This window comes from Panthera pardus, unplaced genomic scaffold, assembly GCF_024362965.1.
Source record: "Panthera pardus isolate Hobbes unplaced genomic scaffold, ASM2436296v1 HiC_scaffold_22, whole genome shotgun sequence".
NCBI lineage: Eukaryota > Metazoa > Chordata > Mammalia > Carnivora > Felidae > Panthera > Panthera pardus.
Genome location: NW_026526788.1, coordinates 53,733,990 through 53,755,511, shown reverse-complemented (window position 1 = coordinate 53,755,511; position 21,522 = coordinate 53,733,990). Strand labels below are relative to the sequence as shown.

At 38.6% G+C, this 21,522-nt stretch overlaps 1 protein-coding gene across 3 annotated transcripts in view; it reads left to right on the top strand.

The window, feature by feature from the left end:
* Window positions 1-833: 833 nt before the first annotated feature.
* The window catches only part of NOC3L (NOC3 like DNA replication regulator), a 51,969-nt gene continuing 31,280 nt past the window's right edge, over window positions 834-21,522 (top strand). For all 3 annotated transcript variants that reach the window (XM_053909745.1, XM_019445132.2, XM_053909744.1), the window contains exons 1-12: window positions 834-965; window positions 1,708-1,915; window positions 4,994-5,126; window positions 5,905-6,062; window positions 6,670-6,723; window positions 8,691-8,821; window positions 10,636-10,797; window positions 10,979-11,072; window positions 14,622-14,797; window positions 15,187-15,315; window positions 19,775-19,906; window positions 21,367-21,447. In XM_053909745.1, the coding sequence (XP_053765720.1) occupies window positions 957-965; window positions 1,708-1,915; window positions 4,994-5,126; window positions 5,905-6,062; window positions 6,670-6,723; window positions 8,691-8,821; window positions 10,636-10,797; window positions 10,979-11,072; window positions 14,622-14,797; window positions 15,187-15,315; window positions 19,775-19,906; window positions 21,367-21,447 (1,467 nt within the window). In that variant the 5' untranslated portion in view covers window positions 834-956. The remainder of the gene's footprint in view (window positions 966-1,707; window positions 1,916-4,993; window positions 5,127-5,904; window positions 6,063-6,669; window positions 6,724-8,690; window positions 8,822-10,635; window positions 10,798-10,978; window positions 11,073-14,621; window positions 14,798-15,186; window positions 15,316-19,774; window positions 19,907-21,366; window positions 21,448-21,522) is intronic.

Here is a 21,522-nt window from a genome sequence, read left to right as displayed (position 1 = left end):
AGACTTCTGAGCCTCTCCTCGCTTTTCCCACCTGCCTTCGGACTGCGGGGCCCGGACTTTGTTGAGATGTCGCTCATACTTCATTCCTTTAAAAAATAGACTGAAGTGGAATTCTTTAATTTACTCAGGGGGGAAAAAAAGCCTTTGAGAGACAAACATTCTGAGAAACATATTCTTGCAATACATAAATCTTCCTGTTAGAATTAATGACTGTTGGAATTCAAAAGCAGACAGTAAAATTTACGCAAAGGTAAGAGTTGTAAAATACGGAAATGCAGAGTCTCACCGATATACCTCTTTATCAGACAAGGGGTGAAATGAAGGCAAGAAATGTTTGAAGATAAAGTACCAAGAATTCGAGACTTTTGAGTTCTGGAAGGTCAGGAGACGTCATTCGCCATCCCACAAATACGCCCAGAGGGCCCGTTGAGGGACAGGCATTACCCAAAAGTAATAAGGCTTTTTCGGCGCCCAAGCCTTGACGGAGGAAAACCAATTGCACAAGTATCTATGACAGAAGGATGAGGTAAGCTACGTGATGGTGGCACAACGTGCAGTAAGGTGATTAATAAAAATCAAGCCCTTTCGTTCTGAAGGGTGGAGCCCGACTCCTCCAAGACCGTAAAGGAAATCGGACGAGAGGATAAGAATCACAGACCTTGCGAAGTTCCCCCGGGGCCACCCGCCTTCTGCCAGGGCGTCGCTCAGGGACACTACGCGTTCACGTGCGCTCTCGCCGGCGCGCCACCTACCCGGCGCCGCGAGAGGGCGCACGGCTGAAGCTGGGTGCGGAAGTCCTGCCCCCATTTCCGGAGGCGGAGGATGGGGAGGAGTCAGCGGTAGCTTCCGCCTTGCGCAGTGTTCGGGTTTGGGCACGTGTGTTACCTCCTCGGGTTTTGTGGATTACCTTTATTCCCAGTGAAACTGCAGGGCCGGAACTCCCTTCATATTTAAGGATGAAGGCGGTGAGTGTCCTGAGAAGCCAGGTCTCCGCGGTTTAGGGCCCTTTTGGCTGACAATCTCTTCGTGATGTAGTTTTGGCGCGGGTTTTTGTTCTGTTGGGGGCGGTGGCCTAGATTCGGGGCTCACTTCTGGTTCTGTGTGCTGTCCCGACCCTTAGATCTGGTGCTTCCTTCATTGCCCACTGTGCGCGTGGTTGGCTTCAGGAGGCCGCGATGAGACAGGCACGGAGTCTTGTTTCTGTAGGGTGTCGGACATTAAAGGGTTCTTCGAGACTATCTTTCGAATCCCTTATTTTACGGTTGAGAAACAGGGTTCTGCTCTCAGTGAGTTTATAATGTGTGTTATGGGACTCGACATGAGTCCCATTTTTTTCTCCTAAAGGGTAAGGAGTTAGGAAAGTAAGTGATTTGCCCCGGTTCTTAGAGAAAATGAGGGCTGAGATTTGGATTTCTGAATGAGGGGTTACCAGCAAATGTTGGAATCCAAAGACCCGAATTCTGTTTTTTCCTTTTTAGTTTAGGGGTCTTTGACAAGTCCTATAATCTCAGCCTTAGCTTCTTAATCAGTAATTTGAAGGTAACAGCAATCACTCCCTAACTAGGCTTTTGAAGGGGATACATATGTTGGAGAACTTTGCAAAGAGTAAACCGATCTATGAATGTTACTTATTTTAAAGATAACATTTTGCTGTGAGTATGCAATTTAAATTTCTGGGTGTGCAGTACTCCTGTTACTGTTTTCTAGAGAAGAAATAAAAAGCAGATCCCAAGCTTTCGGAAGTTGCTGAAAACTAGTAAAGTGAAACTTGAGAACAAGCTAAAAAATAAGCAATTTAAACAACAAAGCACTCTCAAGAAGTACCGAAAAGAACAGAGGAAACTAAGGCAAGCTGTAAAAGATGCTGTGTCTAAGAAACCGATTCCACTGGAAGACCCAAGGGAAAAACAACCAGGTAATTGTGAAAGCATTCATGTACTGTAGTTTCCATTGAGTTTTTCTTTTTTTTTTTAATTAAAAAAATTTTGTTTAATGTTGGTTATATATTTTGGGAGAGAGAGAAAGAGAGCACAAATGGGGAAGGGGCAGAGAGCCGAGACAGTCTGAAGCAGGTTCCAGGCTCTGAGCTGTCAGCACAGAGCTGGTTGGGGGCCCAAACCTACTAGCTGTGAGATCTTGACCTGAGCCAAAGTCGGATGCTCAACTGACCGAACCATTCAGGCACCCCACTATTGATTTTTTCTAAAATGTTCTTCATAGAGGCACCTGGGTGGCTCGGTTGGTTAGGCGACCGACTATGGCTCAGGTCATGATCTCGCAGTTTGTAGGTTCAAGCCCCGCGTCGGGCTCTGTGCTGACAGCTCAGAGCCTGGAGCCTGCTTCGGATTCTGTGTCTCCCCCTTTGTCTACCCCTCCCCTGCTCACTCTCTGTCTCTCTCTGTGTTTCAATAATAAATGAACATTAAAAAAAACAAAAAATGTTTTTCATGAAACAACATTGCTTTCTAGTAATCGCTGTTGTTTTCAGATCTTCCTAAGAGTAGGTAAGGATAGTGGTCCTACATGCTTTATCAGTCCATTTGAGAAAGTGTTTCAATATAGTATTCATTGTGAGAAGGAGATAGTCTCCGCTTTTAGTTTGTTTAGAAAGGAGATCAAGAAGACTTGGGGAAAACAAGCAGATTAGCTGTGTAAATAAATGTTGGGGAGTGTGCCAGTGCTGCCACTTTCCCATTCACTGGCAGTTAGCTAAGGTAAGAACATAGCTTTCTCTGGAGCATTCTTCACAGTGTTGCCAAAGTTCACTTAGTTTTCTAAACTTCTGACTTTCTTTTCATTTGGAAACTTGGAGTGAAATTGAGCTGTAACTGACAGGGTTATTCTTTTGTAAAATTATCCAAGAACTGCAAGTACTCAAAACAGGTAAGGAACATGGCCATTTTGAGTCAGACCAGTTGTTCTACAATGTTACTGGTACTTTCAGGGTATTCATATTTGAGTGTATCTGACTAGTCAGTCTTCCCATGTACATCTACATCTCATTCTCTTAATCCTGACCTATTTAGTTTGATCTTTTGGCTACATATTATTGTGATGTATAAAAGGTCATTGGGCTGGAAGTCAGGAAACTTGGGTTTCTCTCTCTCTTTTTTTTTAATGATTTTATTTTTAAGTAATCTCTATACCCAACGTAGGGCTTGAACTCAAAACCCCAAAATCAAGAGTCACATGCTCCCCTGACTGAGCCAGCCAGGTGCCCCTTGGGTTTTCTTAATTTTGTTACTAGGAAAGTGGCCTAAGTTAGTCACTTAATCTCTAGGTACTTCATCTGTTTAAAAAAAAAAAAAAAAAAAAAAAAAAAGCAATGGTTGAGTTAGATGCTTTTTAGGATCTCTTCTATAAATTTCAGTAGAATTTTAAAAATGTGTTAATAATTACATATAAAAAGCAAAATATTCATTTTTACATGTTGAGCATCTAAATGAAGTCTGTCAGGCAGTTGGGTATAAGAGTATAAGGTTCATGTGAAATATCTGGGCTAGAGAGAATAGCTTTGGCAATTATCTGCATATAGATGGTAATTGAAGACTTAGACTTGGGTAAAATCACTGTGAAGACTGTGTAGACTGAGAATAAGAAAACCAAGAAAGAATTTTAAGGAACCCCAGCATTTAAGAAATGGGTGGAGGGGAGGGGTGCCTGCGTGGCTCAGTTGGTTATGCATCTGCTCAGGTCATGATGTCATGGTTCGGGAGTTGGAGCCTCCTGTCTGGCTCTGTGCTGACAGCTCGGAGCCTAGAGCCTGCTTCAGATTGTGTGTCTCCCTCTCTCTTTGCCCCTCCCCCGCTCACACTCCATCTCTCTCTCTCAAAAATAAATAAACATTAAAAAAAAAAAAAGAAATGGGTGGAGGAATATGTAATGAGATTTGAGGAGGAGCCAGAGAATTAGGAAGAAAACCAGAACTGTATAGTGTCTTAGAAATCAGAAGAAGAGTGTTTCAAGAAAGAAGGAAGGTCTTTATGTCCAACATGAAATACTCTACAAAATAGTTAATGTTGAAAAACAAGGTGAAAAGTAATGTGTATTGATGTTTTCACTTAATTGTAATTATAGGCTATCACCACATGTATGAGATGCTTATACCATTTGAATAAAAAGGAGAAAAGTATATATTTATAAACTCATATTCACTATCACAGAATAAGATTTTAAGAAAATAAGTGGATTTTCCTTTGACCAATAGTCTTCCTGTTAGGAATCAACCTATGATTATATTTGAAAAAAATTGCCAAGAATATATTTCCAAGCATGCTCATTGCAACATTATTAGTAACAGCAAACAAAGAAATAAAAATGCCCCCATGATCAAAAATTGAAAATAAAATGTTCTCCCACAGGGAATTGTTAAATGACGTAGATGTTGTTTACCTATGGTGAAATACTATACAGGTGTTAAGACAGACAGTTTTATCTGTATGATCCACATAATCTATGTAACGAAGTAAAATTGACAAATTGCCCACTGGAGCATGACTTCACCCATCTTAAAATGCTGATATAAAGAAGTTAACAGATTAGAGAATTTGAAGGGCTAAGGGGGAGAGGGCTTCAATGACAGAATAAGGCAGGAGAAAACAAGAAGGTGTGGGATGTGGCCTGTGGAGGAGGTGACTGAAGTGGAATGGAAATGAAAGTCATTGGGAATCAGAAGGAGGGAAACGGCTAAATCACTGGTTCTCCCATGCTCTGAAAGACATTGCAGAATGTGTGGAGGCATTTTAATTTTTGGTTATTACAGTGACCTGGGAAGGCTCCTGGCATTTAGATTTCAGGGATTGGAGATGCTAGGATTTTGCCTAGCTCAGGACTGTAAAACAAAGAACTGTCCTGCCCACTGTGTCATTAGTGCTTCCATTTAGAAACACTGGGCAAAGGTACTAGAAAAGCCTAAACTTTTCCTCTTGTTGACACAAAAACACAGAGTTCTGTGCTTCTAATAGTTGTTTCTGATTTTGTTGTATTGGAACAGGTAAAAGGATTGAGAGGGAAGAGGAGGAAGAAGAGGAAGCCCTTCCTTTAGATATGATGGATGAAGATGACTTACAGTTAATGAGAGACTTAGGACAAACAGCATCTTTTCTAACAAGAGATCTTTCTTCTAGGTAATACTTCATTTAGATTATAATCATTCATGTCCTTTTAGTGTTAAAAACTTGGTTCTGGATTTTACGTAGGTGTTTAGTACAAGATGTTCAGCTCAGAACACAGTATTTGCAAAAAGTAAACCTTGTGACTTGGTTTATTTCCTAAATTAAGGAAGTTCATGAATAAAACAAACTGGCCTTATTTAGTGTATATCTTTATTTCTTTTTAGTCTGGATAGTGAAGTAGAGTGCACTGGGGAAGAATGCAGCTCTGTGTTTGGGGAATTGGCAGAACAGTCCTGAGTTCTTAATCCTTGTTGCCCTGTTAGGTAGGTATTATTCCCACTAACAGAGGAAACTGATGCTTCCTGCAATCATAAGCAGTGGATCTGAAATTTAAACTTAGATCTTTCTAACTCTTCTAAGTCCATGTTATGGTCTGAAGGTTTTTGGGAAAGTAAAATAGCACGATACCACCCTTGGCTCTGTGGAATAGTCTTCAAAAAGAATCTGCTGTAACCCACTCGTTGGCATCTGAAGGGAAAATTAGATCCAGTCATAGTTTGAGTCTCTGTGGTACGGTACTATACTATACAATAGTACTATGCTATACAATACAGTACTATACAATTCATTTATTCATTTTCTATTTGAGTGCCTGCTGTGTGCCTGGTCTAGGTGCTAATATCTGTATACCTATTGGAGGTTTGGCTAGTAGTGTATTTTTCTGTACTTCTCTACTGGTCTCTAGGTTCCATTTGTACATTAAAGCTGGAATTTTCTTTTTTCCCTGCAGTGAACCTGTTCATGTCAAGAAACGAAAGCATGAGCGTATTATAGAAAAATATGAAAAAATACCAAGAACTCTGCAAACTGCACCGGAGAAGGAACTGATTCACTTGCTTCCTATCAAGGATAAAAGTGGTATAATCCCACAGACCAGGGAGAAGCCAGGTGAATCTGATTAGCCAGTAGATTAGTAAAAATTATAGCTCCTTACTAATATTAACACATTTTTTTTTTCTACTCAAGACTTAATTTTCTTTTTACTTTCACCCATACCTACAAAATAGGGGTAGCTGCAATTAGTCACAGAGCAAGCTTGAGGATTTTGGCCAGAAATACAGATGATTATCTCAGATGATGTCTGTTGTACCATGAGTATAGCTGAAGCTACTATATTGAGGTGATTTTCTTTTCAGAGTTTTTTTCACCAAATACTATTGTTTCTAAAATTAGAGCACATAATAGTCATCCTTTTTTAGCCTTTTTTTTTTTACCTGTATCTTTTTTTTCTTACGAAATAAAACATAGGAAAGTCTAGAAATCAAAGTTGCAAAGTCATGTGGTTTATCACAAAAACACGCCCATATAACTACCATCCAGGCAAGAAATAAATGCTGCCAGCACCCAGAAACTTTCTTTGTGCTCCCCTAAATCACTAGTTGTTCCCTCCTCACGAAAGTAACTACTTTCCAGAGTTTTATGGTAATCTCTTTCCTTTGTAGTTTTATCGCTGAAGTAAATTGTCACATTTTTAATGCACGTATTTTCCATGTAGTTACTGACAATAACCAAGATGAAGAGGATGAAGAAGATTTGGAACTTGAGGAAGGTAATGATGTGTCTTTATAATTACCAAATTGTTAATTGAGAATTACAGTTTTTTGCTTAATAGTAAATATGACTCAATTTTAGAAAAAGTCTGGAACTGTGCATTTTAGAGTACTGGTCATTTCAAAGTCATTTTGAGCATTTTCCCACTTGTTGAAAGTCTCACCTTGTGGAATTTGATTCTTTGTTGCTCTTTATTGTGGAAAATTTTATGCAGTTATGTTTGTAATGTCTGGGCATGCATGAAGAGTCTCTTAAGTGATTACTGTTTGAATCCTTTTTAATTTCAAGTGAAAGACCTGCCTATAAATAATTATGAACTTTTAGCTTTAAATTAAAAATGATTCTGTGGTATGAAACCATTTCACTTCTTTATTAGAGCAATTATCCTTATATATGTCGGCTTTAGACCTTTGAATGTGGGTTTCTAACAGCTAAGACCATTGCGATCAAAGTTAAACTGAAAGAACATATTTTATTGTTTGAAATTCTCTGTTTAGAATTTGTGATAGAACAAGCTGGTTAAATTTTACCTTTGCTTAGCAAACCTCACGTATAGTGTAAAGGAGATAACAGGTCAACTGTTTAACTGTTTTCAGTCACTCTTCCTAGGGTTACAGATTATGCTTGTGTGTTTGTTCAATCTAGTTCCCTAGGAATTTCTTTTCTAAAAGTGGACATATTTTCTGTAGTGCAGAGGACTGTATAGAGTTGAAAACAAGGCTGTACTTTTCTAAATTTTATTTTTTTTGATTAATATTTTCTTTAGAGAGAGTACAAGCATGGGAGAGGGACAGAGGGAGAGAGAAAGAGAGTCTTAAGCAGGCTCCATGCTCAGTGCAGAGTGCAGCATGGGGCTCGATCCCATGACCCTGGAATCATGACCTGAGCTGAAATCAAGAGTTGGATGCCCAACTGACTGAGCCACCCAGGCGCCCTTCTGTACTTTTTTGAAAACTAAATCAGATTTCTTTTTCCTTCAATTAATAGGAATTATGCATAGTAGTTAAGAATATAGGCTCTCATGGGGCGCCTGGGTGGCTCAGTCAGTTAGGGTCTGACTTCAGTCCAGGTCACGATCTCACGGCTCTGGGCTGACAGCTTGGAGCCTGCTTCATTCTGTGTCTCCATCTCTCTCTCTCTCTCTCTCTCTCTCTCTCTCTCTCTCTCTCTCTCTCTTTCTTTCTCTTCCCCCCTCCCCCCACTCACTCATGCTCTATCTCTCCTTCAAAAAAAAAATGGGGCGGTTGGGTGGCTCTGTTGGTTGAGCATCTGATTTTGGCTCAGGTCATGATCTCACGATTCATGGGTTCGAGCCCTGCATCAGGCTTTGTGCTGACAGCTCAGAGCCTGGAGCCTTCCTTCTTCAGATTCTGTGTCTCCCTCTCTCTCTGCCCCTCCCCTGATCGTACTCTCTCTCTCAAAAATAAATAAACATAAAAAAAATAATAAATTAAAAAAAAAGAATATGGGCTCTCTAGTCAGACCACCGGGTTTGAATTCCATTTCTGCCAGGTTTATGAGTATAAGCAAATTACTGTCCCTTTGCCTCATTTTCTGTGTACAGAATGGGTATGATGATTGTACCTGCCTCATAAACTTTTTTTAAAGTTTATTTATTTTGAGAGAGAGCGTATGTGGATAAGGGGCAGAGAGAGAGGGAGAGAGAGAGAGAGAGTTCCAGGCAGTCTCTGCAGTACAGAGCCAGACACGAGGCTCAGACTCACAAACCATGAGATAATGACCTGAGCCGAAACCAAGAGTTGGTCGCTTAACTGACTGAGCCGCCCAGGCGCCCCGCCTCATAGTATTTTTGAGAGGATATGTAGTAATCTTGGCCCATGGCAAGTGTCCAATAAAAGTTATCGTTATTATTGTGTATTACTATAAGAAAATTACTCTGTTGATGAACTTTCTTGGTACTTGTAAATAAAGAAATGTTTAAGAGGGAAGCCTAATTTGTTTCAGAGATCATTGAAGACCCCATTCGAGAACTGACATTAGAAGAACATTTAATTGAGAGAAGGAAGAAACTACAGGAGAAGAAAATGCATATTGCAGCCTTGGCGTCTGCCATATTATCAGACCCAGAAAGTAATGTAAGTAGTGTTCATTTCTTTGGGCTTTTCATGTTAGATATGTTGTAAATATCCAATATCTTAAGATCCCTTTATTACCTGTAAGCACACACAAGAAGGGAAAGCATTAAAACACCGTGACTACTGTGGTGCCTGCTTGGCTCAGTCAGTTAAGCATCCGACTTTGGCTCAGGACATGATCTCACGGTCTGTGCCGACAGCTCAGAGCCTGGAGCCTGCTTCAGATTCTGTGTTTCCCTCTCTTTCTGCCCCTGCCTCGCTCATGATTTGTCTCATTGTCTGTCTCTCTCAAAAATAAACATAAAAACAAGAAACACCACGGGGACTGAGGTGTAGAATAAGAGTAGGCAGAACTTTAGCCTAATCCTACATCTGAACCTAATTTTTTCTGTAATCTTAGAAAAGCCACAAACTCTCTGAGTCTTATTTTCCTCCTTTCTAAATGAAGATACGGGGCTTAATATTGTAACTCTTAAAGTGGTATGTGTAAAAATTAATTGGATGAGGGAGAAGGAACCTACTTGCAAATTTGTTTGACTGATTGGTAGAACTTGTAATAAGGAACATGCCTCACAAAAGTCAGGGAGATTAGTTCAGGAGTACTTGAAGTGGAAAATATTTTAGGTGAAATAGACCAGAGAGTTACAATGAATTATCGGTGGGCCATGGGAACAGTGGTGACGATGGTCATAGTTATACCATATGGATTCAAGAAACCTTGAGTACTGTTAGACTTTGGGTAAATCCTTTTACCCAAGACTCGTTTTCTTCATCTCTAAAAAGAAGATGGTACCTATTTTAAAACTTTGTTGTGAGGATGAAATAATCAAATATACATGAAGTCATGTAAAGTGGTACTATTATTCTTGTTATATTGGAGTCCCCAGCATCCTACTGTGAATTTGTTTATTGAACAATAAAGTAGATTATTTCCATTTGTAGCAAAAAATCTTCCATCTGGTTACATTTTGGAGTAGTACTTGTTTTTCTTTAAAAAAGTTGGGGGAAGACCTGGAGCAGAAATGGGGATGGAAATTTGGAATTTTTCTCACCTGCATGCTCTCATTTCATCATTATAAAACCATAAAGACAAGAACTGTTGATCTTATTTTACAGCTGAAAAATTGCATCTTAAAAAATTCAAGTGATTTGTTACAATTTTAAGAGGCGCTGGATTGGAACCTGGGTCTTCCAGGTCTGGAGCCCCACGCTCACACAAGTTAGGGATAGCAAATAGGTAGTAGCATATGTATCCTACTCCCTGCTGTGGCAGTCATTGCTAACCAAACAATGGTGCTTGTCAAGGTATCCAGCAGGCAATAGTAGTTTAGCAAAGCAAGCACATTCATTGAAACCAAGTCTTTACTTCTGTATTACTTCATACAAATGATTTTTGAAAGGGTCTTGTTGAAGCTGAAGTTAATGTGGACACATTATCTTTAATTCCTGATTAATTTGTGTAGATGTGATTAATATATTTGGTGTGTAACATTTTAATTTATTTCAAAAAGTGTTTTTAGGGAAACAGGACATACGCTTTAAGAAAACCCAATGAAAGAATTTCAAAGAATAGGTAAATTAATAAATATAAACTGTTTTTTAAGTCTGTCTCTTCTAACTACTTAACAAAAGTATGGTTAGCTTTAGTGATTTATCTTTTGGTAATGTGAACAGTATCTGGAGTTGTGTATGGCTTGACTAGACCCCGTGAGTCATTGTGTGGATTCCACTTGTGCCATATGTGAGGCTGTTGTCTTTTGTTCATAATTGTTTTGCTATGGTTACTCTGACCTTATAAGTTATTTCTTTAACAGATTAAAAAATTGAAAGAATTACGTTCCATGCTGATGGAACAGGATCCTGATGTGGCTGTTACTGTTCGAAAATTGGTGATAGTTTCCCTGATGGAGTTATTTAAAGATATTACTCCTTCATATAAAATACGACCCCTCACAGAGGCAGAGAAATCTACCAAGGTAATGCTGGATACAATTACTGCACAAAATAAGCTGGACATTTTGGGGAGCTGGAGATGGGAGAAATTGTTTGTTTTGTTTTTATAGGACTGGGTACATACCAGGCATTCACGTTTTGTGCTAACTTAAGGATTTTAATATCTTGATTTTAAAAAATGATTGGTCTTTTTGGTCTTTTCAGATTCGCAAAGAAACCCAAAAGTTAAGAGAATTTGAAGAAGGCCTGGTTAGCCAATATAAATTTTATTTGGAAAATCTGGAGCAAATGATTAAAGGTATGTTAATTTTATTTTTTAATTTTTAAAATTACATTCCAGTTAGCATATAGTGCAACAGCGATTTCAGGAGTAGATTCCTTAATGCCCCTTACCCATTTAGCCCATCCCCCCTCCCACAACCCCTCCAGTAACCCTCAGTTCTCCATATTTATAAGTCTCTTCTGTTTTGTCCCTCTCCCTGTTTTTATGTCATTTTTGTTTCCCTTATGTTCATCTGTTTTGTCTCTTAAAGTCCTCGTATGAGTGAAGTCATATGATTTTTGTCTAATTTCACTTAGCATAATACCCTCCAGTGCCATCCACGTAGTTGCAAATGGCAAGATTTCATTCTTTTTGATTGCCGAGTAGTACTCCATTGTGTGGATGGATGGATAGATAGATAGATAGATAGATAGATATGCCACATCTTCTTTATCCATTCATCCATCAACGGACATTTGGGCTCTTTCCATACTTTGGCTATTGTTGATAGTGCTGCTATAAACATGGGGGTGCATGTGTCCCTTCAAAACAGCACACCTGCATCCCTTGGATAGATGCCTAGTAGTGCAGTTGCTGGGTCATAGGGTAGTTCTATTTTTAGTTTTTTGAGGAACCTCCATACTGTTTTCCAGAGTGGCTGCACCAGCTTGCATTCCCAAAACATATTTTTAAAGTATGTAACATACTAAGCTTTGTTCAGGAAGGTGAGTTCTATATTCTGTGCTCTGTGGTGAGAGTCACTATAGTGTATTGTCAAGAGCGGAGTCTAGAGTCTGATTTCTTGGGTTCAAATCCAGGCTCACCACTTGTTACCCATGTCATGGGCAGATCACTTAATCTCTCTGTGCTTCTGTTTTTCTGTTTATAAAATGGGAATAATAGTACTTCATAGGGTTGTTGTGAGAAGTAATTTATTACTAAAAGGTGCTTCGAGCTGTGCCTGGCCTGTAAAGGCACTGTATTTGATCAGCTATTAGCGTTATTGTTGCTGCAGTCCTTTCCCTAGTGTTACAGGTTTTTTTGAATTTGCGAATGGTTGGAATTTATTCTGCTGGCTTTATTTGGAGAGGGTAGTTAGGGGAGAAGGGTGACTTGGAAGTGGATGAGATTAGTGCTTTGAAAATGGACTTAGAGGTCAGTCATACTGGGTGATAAACTCTTCCCTCAAACCCTTATTCTCTTTCTCTTCAGAAAAGGAAGGGCATAGGAAAAATTGGAGCATGAATGGAGAAGGAATTCAGTTGCCTAGGCCAGGTGCTTTCACTTGACTCATTTGGGCTCCTTTGCTCAGTGCTGGGCCTACAGATCACCCCGATGCTGTCTCAGCTGGAATGGGACTACTGAATCCTGTTGGCCCAGTAAGGGCAGGAGGGAGTATAGTGGAAGTAGGGGTGGGTGCCATAGATGTTGGTTCTATGCTCTGGCAGCCCAGCTGGAGCCTACTTAATAACAAATATTGTAAGGCCTGGGAACTTTATGTAGACCAGCATTGTCCAGTGGAAATGAGACACCTATGTCATTTAAAAAAATGTGTAACCACACTTAAAAATAAAAGCAGTATGTAACCACACTAAAAAAAAAAAAAAAAAAAAAGTAATAAGCTATACTATGTGTATATACAAATTATTTGAACGTGTAATCAATTCAAAAAATTTTTTTGTGAAGATTATTTGAGAGAGAGCACATGTACGCATGAGTGGGAGAGGGGCAGGGAGAAGGTGAGAGAGAGAATCCCAAGGTGCTGATAGGTGCTGTCAGCACAGAGGGTCTCGAACTCATGAACTGTGAGATCATGACCTGAGCCAAAACCAAGAGTTGGTTGCTTAACTGACTAAGCCACTCAGGCGTCCCAACATGTAATAAATTTAAAAAATCAGTAAGGTATCTTAATTCTTTTTTTGGAACTAAGTTCAAAATCTGGTGCATATCTCAACACAGCACATCTGAATTTGGACTGGCCACATTTCACGTACTCAATTGTCAAATGTGGCTAGTGGCCTCTGTATTGCATCATGCAGGTCTGGGCCTTTTCTGAGTAGCTTGAACCATTATGAAGTCCTGTTTTTTAAAAAATTTATTTATTTTTGAGAGAGAGAGCGAGCACAAGTGGGGGAGGGACAGAGAGAGAGGGAGACACAGAATCCAAAGCAGGCTCGGGGCTCCAGGCTCTGAGCAGTTAACACAGGGCCCGATGTAAGGCTTGAACCCATGAACTACGAGATCCTGAACTGAGCTGAAGTCGGGCACTCAACTGACTGAGCCACCCAGGCGCCCCTATGAAGTCATCTTTTTATGTTAAAAAAAAACCATGGTAAAATAGGTATAAAATTTATCATTGTAACTATTTTTAAAATGTATTGTGTGGTGGCATTAAGTAAATCCACAGTGTTGTACAACCATCACCACTATCCATCTCCAGAACTTTTCCATCTTCCCCAACTGAAATTTTGTAACTATTAAATGTTAACTACCCATGTCCTCTTGCCTCCAGCCTGTGGCAGCCACCATTCTACTTCCTAATTTGAATTTAATGTGGATTTGACTTCTCTAGGAACCTCATAAATGAAATTATGCAGTATTTGCCCTTTTGTGACGGGCTTATTTCACTTAGCATAATGTCTTCAAGATTTTTGTAGCATATGTCAAAATTTCCTCTCTTTTTAAGACTGAATAATATTGCGTTGTATATATGTCTTTACCACATTTTGTTTATTCCTCCATTCATTATGAAGTCTCATCAGCTTTAAGTAAATAGAAGATACGGTTCTTAGGAATACGGCCTGTTTAAGGAAAACTCGTATATGTGAGAAGCAAGTTTAAAACAAAGGCACTATCATCCACACTGTCTTTCTTATCTCTGGTTGTATATGATGTAGAGGGAAGTGTTGAACCTACTCTAGAAAAACCAGCATATTTTTATTTTCAAGATGCTATGTTACAGTAGCAGGCAGAGTATGTATGTAGAAACTTCTAGAAAAGAGGTACTGTGAATCATTGGCTATTTTGAAGGAAAATTTAAATCTCTTCTGGCCCTCCTGGGTAAAGATATCACAGCATCAGCAAGAAGTCAGGAGAAACGATGTGTTGGATTCTCAGAATTTTTGGAACATGGAAGTGATTGGGGCTCAGAATCTGGAACTTGCTCATATTAATATGGCAATAAAATTGCCAGTTAATAGATGACTAGGATTTGAACCCAGGCTTCTTGACTTGTAGTCTAGTGTTTTGGGGGAAGTCCGGTAGAGCCCATCCCAAGGATTCTTTTAAGGCATTCAGTTCCCTGTCTTCCCCTACCCCCTTTATTCCTGAGGTCTTTTTTCCCTAATGATACATCTTTTAATATGTATGGAAAGCCAAGGTTCTTAACATTATGTTAGAGTCAGACCATGGGTGATGGCAGATAAATTTTAATGGTAACATTTTTACTCGTGTCTCAGACACAATTCATTTAAGAATTTGTCCAGTGTATTGAGTTGTTGTGTTATTGCATATTACTGTAAAAGAAAGCTAATTAGTTGAAGTTTAAATCAATGAGTGAAGTAACTACATTTATCTTTTGATTAGATTGGAAGCAAAGGAAACTGAAGAAAAGTAATGTAGTTTCCTTAAAGGCATACAAAGGACTGGCGGAAGTGGCTGTGAAGAGCCTGTGCGAGCTGTTGGTGGCGCTGTCTCATTTCAACTTTCACAACAACATCATTGTACTGATTGTCCCTCTCATGAATGACGTGTCAAAATCGGTGGGTTGCTTTAAGTGATTGCTGTTGTCGGCTTTATGATTATTATTCTTTTTTCTCTTTCAGAATTCTTTTGGAGTTATGATTTATTGCTAACATAGGGTCACTTTGTTAAACACTGTGTCTAAAAATTCTTTGAACAGAAATATAGTGTGGTGGTTCTGAGCAGGAGTCTGGTCTGCCCTCTGGGGATCATTAGGCCGCGTCTGCTCACAGTTTGTCACAACTGCCTGCCGTGGCTACTGCTGGCATCTAGCAGGTCAGGGCTGGGGCACTTCTAAACACCCCACAATGCACAGGACAGCCCCCCACAGTGACGAATCGTCCGGCCTAAAGTGTCAGTGGTGCCAAAGTTGAGAAACGCTGGCTGAGTGTAACATTTTATTTTTCAGATATCTGAAATGTGTTGTGAGGCAGTAAAGAAACTGTTTAAACAAGATAAATTAGGCCAAGCTTCCCTTGGTGTAATTAAAGTGATTTCTGGTTTTGTGAAGGGCAGAAATTATGAAGTTAGACCAGAGGTAAGCCTTTCTTTTCTTTGCATTTTGTTTTTAAATTACAACAGTTAATGAAGAATTTTATTCTTTGTAGAAGTGTATAAAGTAGAAAACTCACCAGTTACTAGGTGTAACTACTCTTAACAATTTAGTATGTATTCTTCTAGATGTTTTTCTATATAGATATAAACATATCTACTTGTTTATATGTATTTTTGCCATCCATGGAAGAACATTCTCGATCCCAAGATTATAGATTCTGTCCGTCCAGAAGAGTGTTAATTTTTATATTTAAACATTTAATCCATCTGACATCTTTATGTGTGTGGATGGTATGATTGCAGATCTGATACGTATATACTTCTTGAAATGGATAACCAGTTATTCCAGTACCACTTCCCTTTTGCTGCTGATATAAATGCTGCGTTTATTTTACATTAAATCTCTACACAAAATTTTATTTCTCAACTTTCTGTTCTGTTGATTCAGTAAATCCCCTACATGTAACATACTGCTTTTAGTAACCGGAGCTTTATGTTTATCATATATAGTATACAGTTCATCTGTAGGATGGTACTGATCAAAACGGGCATTACTGATAAAAGGCACGGACCTTCTTTTTTTCCTCCAGAATATTTTAAATTACTTTTATGTATTATTTTAAATGGAATTTAGAATGAAGGTTGTTTTTTTTGTTTGTTTGGTTTTTTTTTTTTTTTTTTTGCTTCCTTTTCCTGAAATTGTCTACACAGAATCTGATTGGAACTGATTCAAAGTGTAGATTAGTTTGGGAGAATTAAAATAGTTAAAGAATCAGTTTTTTTTTTTTTTTCTATTTACGAATATGTATCTTGCCATTTATTTAAGGCTTCTTTCATGTCCTTAACTGAAATTTTATAGTTGTCTTCATTTGGGTCTTAGATATTTTTATTAACTTCATTTTTAGTCCTATAGTTTTGATTGTTAAACTGATGTTTTCTAGAACTGTTTTATTCCCTAATTTTAAGTCTTTCTTTGCTGTCTAATCCCTTTCATTTCTCAGAGCTGATAATTTTAGTTGGACAGCTAAAATAAATATTGGGCTTAAATAAATACTCAGAACTGTAGAGTGATCAGATACTAAGACTTGAACATGAAACTTGCCCATAGGGAAACACTTCCACTTTAGTGATGCTGTAATATAAACCACATCCTTTAATTTGTTGGGTGTTTGTTTTTGTTTTTTGTATTTTTTTGTATATATTTAGGTTGTATGATGTGATTTTTTTTTTTTTTAAGATTACACGACATGATTTAGTATACTATATGTTGTGAAGTGATTACCACAGTCGAGTTAATTAACACATCTGTAGTCTCTTAATCTTTTTTTGTGAGGAGAATACTAAAGATTTACTCTTAGTAAATTTCAAATTATACAATCTTATTAACTATAATTACTGTGCTGTAAATTAGATCCTCAGGGCTTACTCATAACTGAAAGTTTGTATCCTTTGACATTTCCTCATTTCCCCCGTTTCCTGGCAACAGCTGTTTTTGGTACGCATTGGACTTTTTTTAGATTCCACATATAAGTAAGAGCATACAGTATTTGTTTTACCTTGTCTGGCTTAATTCCCTTAGTGTGATGTCCTCTGGGTTCATCCCTGTGGTGACAACTGTCAGGATCCTTTTTAGTGGATGAGTAACGTTTTATTGTATGTATATGGCACAGTTTCTATATTCATTGATCTGTTAGTGGACATATAGGCTGTTTCCATATCTTCGCTGCATGTTGTGAGTAATGCTGCAGTGAACATGGGGGTGCAGATATCTCTTTGAGATACTGATTTCATTTCCTTTGGATATGTCCCCAGAAGTGGGATTGCTGGATCATATGATAATTCTGTTTTAATTTTTTGAGGAGTTTCCATGCTGTTTTCCATGGCTGTACCAATTTGCTTCCTGTCAGTAGTATACCAGGGTTTCCTTTTCTTCATGTCCTAATACTTGTTTTCTCTTATCTTTTTTTTTTTTAAGTTTATTTAAGTAATCTCTACACCTAATGTGGGGCTCAAACTTGACCCCGAGATCCAGAGGTGCATGTTCCTCTGAATGAGCCAGCCAGGTGCCCCTATTAGCTTTTTGATAATAGCCATTGTAACTGGTGTGAGGTGATATTTCATTGTGGTTTTGGATTGCAATGATTAGTGCTGTTGACCACCTTTTCATATGTCTGCTGGGCATTTGTTGTATGTCTTCTTTTTTTTTTTTTTTTTTTTTTTTTTATTTATTTTTGGGACAGAGAGAGACAGAGCATGAACGGGGGAGGGGCAGAGAGAGAGGGAGACACAGAATCGGAAACAGGCTCCAGGCTCCGAGCCATCAGCCCAGAGCCTGACGCGGGGCTCGAACTCACAGACCGCGAGATCGTGACCTGGCTGAAGTCGGACGCTTAACCGACTGCGCCACCCAGGCGCCCCTGTTGTATGTCTTCTTTGGAAACTGGTCTTTTGCCTATTGTTTAACTCGGGTATTTGTTTTTTGCTGTTGAGTTGTAGGAGTTTCTTGTATATTTTGGATATTAACTCCTTGTTAGATATGTGGCTTACAGATATTTTCCCCCATTCAGTAGGTTGCCTTTTCATTTTGTTGATGGTTTCTTTTGCCTGCAGGAAATGTTTTGTTTAATGTAGTCCCACTTGTTTATTTTTGCTTTTCTTGCCTGTGCTTTTTGGTCTCTTATCCAAAAAACTCATTGCTGGGACCAATGCCAAGGAGCTTTTCCCTTATGTTTTTTTCTGGGAGTCTTATGGTTTCAGGCCTTATTTTTAAGTCTTTACTCCATTTCAAGTTAATTTTTGTGAGTGGTGTAAGACAGGGCTCCAGTTTCATTCTTTTGCATGTGGATGTCCAGTTTTCTCAACACTGTTTATTGAATAGACTGTCCTTTCTTCGTTGTGTATTCTTGGTGCCCATCTTTTAAAGTTGATCATCTTTAGGGGTGCCTGGGTGGCCCATTTGGTTAAGCGTCCAACTTTGGCTCAGGTCATGATCTCACGGTTTGTGAGTTTGAGCCCTGCGTCGGGCTCTGTGCTGACAGCTCAGAGCCTGGAGCCTGCTTCGGATTCTGTGTCTCCCTCTCTCTCTGCCCCTCCCCCACTCGCACTCTGTCTATCTCAAAAATAAAAACATTAAAAAAATTTTTAACAGAAGTTGACCATCTTTAATGTGGAGTTACTTTATTTTTTATTTGTGAGCAGGTAGAATACCTACAGAATACTCCAACTGATCTTTCTGGTACCTGGGATGACTTCATGTTCACTGTTTATCCTTTTCTTTCTTGCTTCCATTCTATGCTGAAAACTGAAATACTTTGCTTTCTTACAAATGTACATATTGGAACATTGGAATAAAACCTATAGTTCTCAAGTGTTTTTTCCAGGAATGCTGCTGTGACTGCAGGAAGTCAGGAGAGTGTTTTCTTCCAGAGAAAATTAGGATTTTGAACCCCTTTTGTCTTTGTGTTTGGATGGTTGCTGTAGTACACAAAACACCAATTACCAAATTTCTGGATTTTTTGAATGGCTTAAGGTAGTAGTTTGCGGTCCCTAGATGAGCATCAGCTGGGAATTAGAAATACAAATTCTAAGGCCCCACTCCAGACTTAGTGAATCAGAAACTCGGAATGGGGGTGCCTGGGTGGCTCAGTCGGTTAAGCGTCCGACTTCGGCTCAGGTCATGATCTCACGGTCCGTGAGTTCGAGCCCCGCGTCGGGCTCTGTGCTGACAGCTCAGAGCCTGGAGCCTGTTTCAGATTCTGTGTCTCCCTCTCTCTCTGCCTCTCCCCTGTTCATGCTCTGTCTCGCTCTGTCTCAAAAATAAATAAACTTTAAAAAAAAAAAAAAAAGAAACTCAGAATGGAGCCCAGCTGTTTGCGTTTTAAGTCTTCCAGATGATTCTTATGTTTGCTGAATTTGGAGACCCATTGGCTTAAAGGAAAATAACTAGTCTTAAAATTAATAACATTGGTCTACATGTTTTTTGTTCTGTGTTTTAATGGGGGGCAGGAAGCTGAAGATTAGAACTGTTCACTACTAAATGGAGGCTGGTTTGGCAAATTAAAGTTGGTTTAGAAATATGTAATTTATATCCTTTCCTCCCATACTGGCCCATACCTTTTTCTGGCCTATCTACTGGTTGTACTCCTATCGACCGATCCTAGGTGATGTGTTCTCTCTTCCTTATACTTCTTACACTGAATACTAATAATGTTATGTGTATTTAGCCAAATACTGCGTCCTTTTAAAGACACAAATTGCCAAATATGTTTAGCAATAACATGATAGTATTTTGTATGAAATGTGATAGAAGATGTATCAGAGTTTTTTTGTTTGTTTGTTTGTTTGCACAAAGGAAGGAATTAACATTGTTAAATGCTTTTCTGTATAAAGGTTTTGAGGGCGATATGAATATTAAGCTGTATATTGTGTTTTCTTCATATTAGATGTTAAAAACATTCTTGTGCTTAAGAATCAAGGAAGTAGAAGTGAAAAAAGATACAGAGGACATTAATAAACCAAAAAAGTTCATGACTTTCAAGGAAAAGAGAAAAACTCTTTCAAGAATGCAGAGAAAGGTTTGCTTGATTTCCTTTTTTGTTTGATTTGAGATTAAAATCATAATGTAGGCACAGGAAGAGATCATAGTTAAATATAGATGTGTTAAAACCTAATGTTTAGAGAATTTTATTTTTTCTACTTCTTGTAAAGAAATGTCTTATTGAATTAACTAAACTAACAGTTCACTGGCAAAAAGAGCAATAGCTGAAAAAATTTCCTTGCCGTGCTGGCTTTTATTTTTTTGCTCTTTAGATGGTCTTAGATTCATTGTGATACACAGATCCCTTCCTTGGCAGAAAGGTGACATTCATGTAAAGTTGGCAACAGAGTGGATTTTTGTTAATTGAACCACGTTTCTTTATTGGCTTGTATTTGAAACCTAGGTTGAAATTCCAGCCCCTTGTTTATTTAGTATGAGACCTTGGTAACTTCTTTTTTTATTATTATTATTTTGACAAATGGAGCTAGTAATAGCACCTACCTCGTGGGTCACTCTGCACTTTAATAAGATAATGTATGTAAAGCACTTAGCAAGTGCGTGACGCTGGGCATACTTTATAAACTTTAATTACCACCACCACCATTGTTATCGTTGTTTCTCAGAACATTTCTAAATAGTTTATTAGGGTTATCAAATTGCTTATAAAAACAAAACATTTTCAGGGATATCTGTCTTTGAATGTGTCTAATAAATTGTGAAAATAGGACAGAAGTACAAAAATAGACTTAATCATTGTAAACAAATGAAGGTAAATATTTTAATTGTTTGTACCATACTATTCTAATATAACTCGGAATCCGTGTTAGGAATAGCATGTATGTAGCTGTGGTGGGGAAACAAAAGATCCACTAAGAACATGGCAGTTAACTCTGCATGCAGGAAGGAAACTCTTCTCAGTCGGTCCCCCTGCGTCTCACACAGCTTAGCAACCATTGTTTGCTGCTCTTACAGCATAAGGAAGTGGAAAAAACTAATATTTTGTTGAATTTCTATATAGTATCTGGTTTTATGCATTGTATGTCAGTGTGTCTAGGGGTATTGCTAATGACTTGTTTCCATGTTACAGATGATTTAACAGTAAGAATTATTTCTGGGCTCCGTGTGTTCTTCCCTTTTTTTCCTCTTTTGAAAAAATGTAAATCGTGGAAAACTACAGAGAGTAGCATATCCCATGTGTCTACCATTCACAATGAGCAAACGTAGTAGACTTACTTCACTTTTGTTCTTGAAACCATAGTGATAGAGTTAGCATCCCCTTTGCTCCTCTCCCCAGTCTTGTTCTGCCTTCCTCTCAGGAGGCAGCCACTGTCCTGAGTTTGGTTTGTGTATGCTTCTTCTCCAGGTCTGTGTAATTGTACTTTTATCTGTGTTCTAGGGTATGTCTTTCAGAATATTTACATATATATGCCTCTCTGAAGCTTGCTTTTTCACTCAGCGCTATATACTCTTACTTATTCTTTCCCTGTTTCTTTCCAGTGGAAGAAAGCAGAAGAGAAATTGGAGAGAGAGCTTCTAGAAGCAGAAGCTTCAGAGAGCACTGAGAAAAAACTTAAACTGGTAGGCAGTTTCACATTCTCTCATGCTTGTAAAATGTTTTGTTAAAGGGTTTTAACTGGAGATTATTGTTTCAAT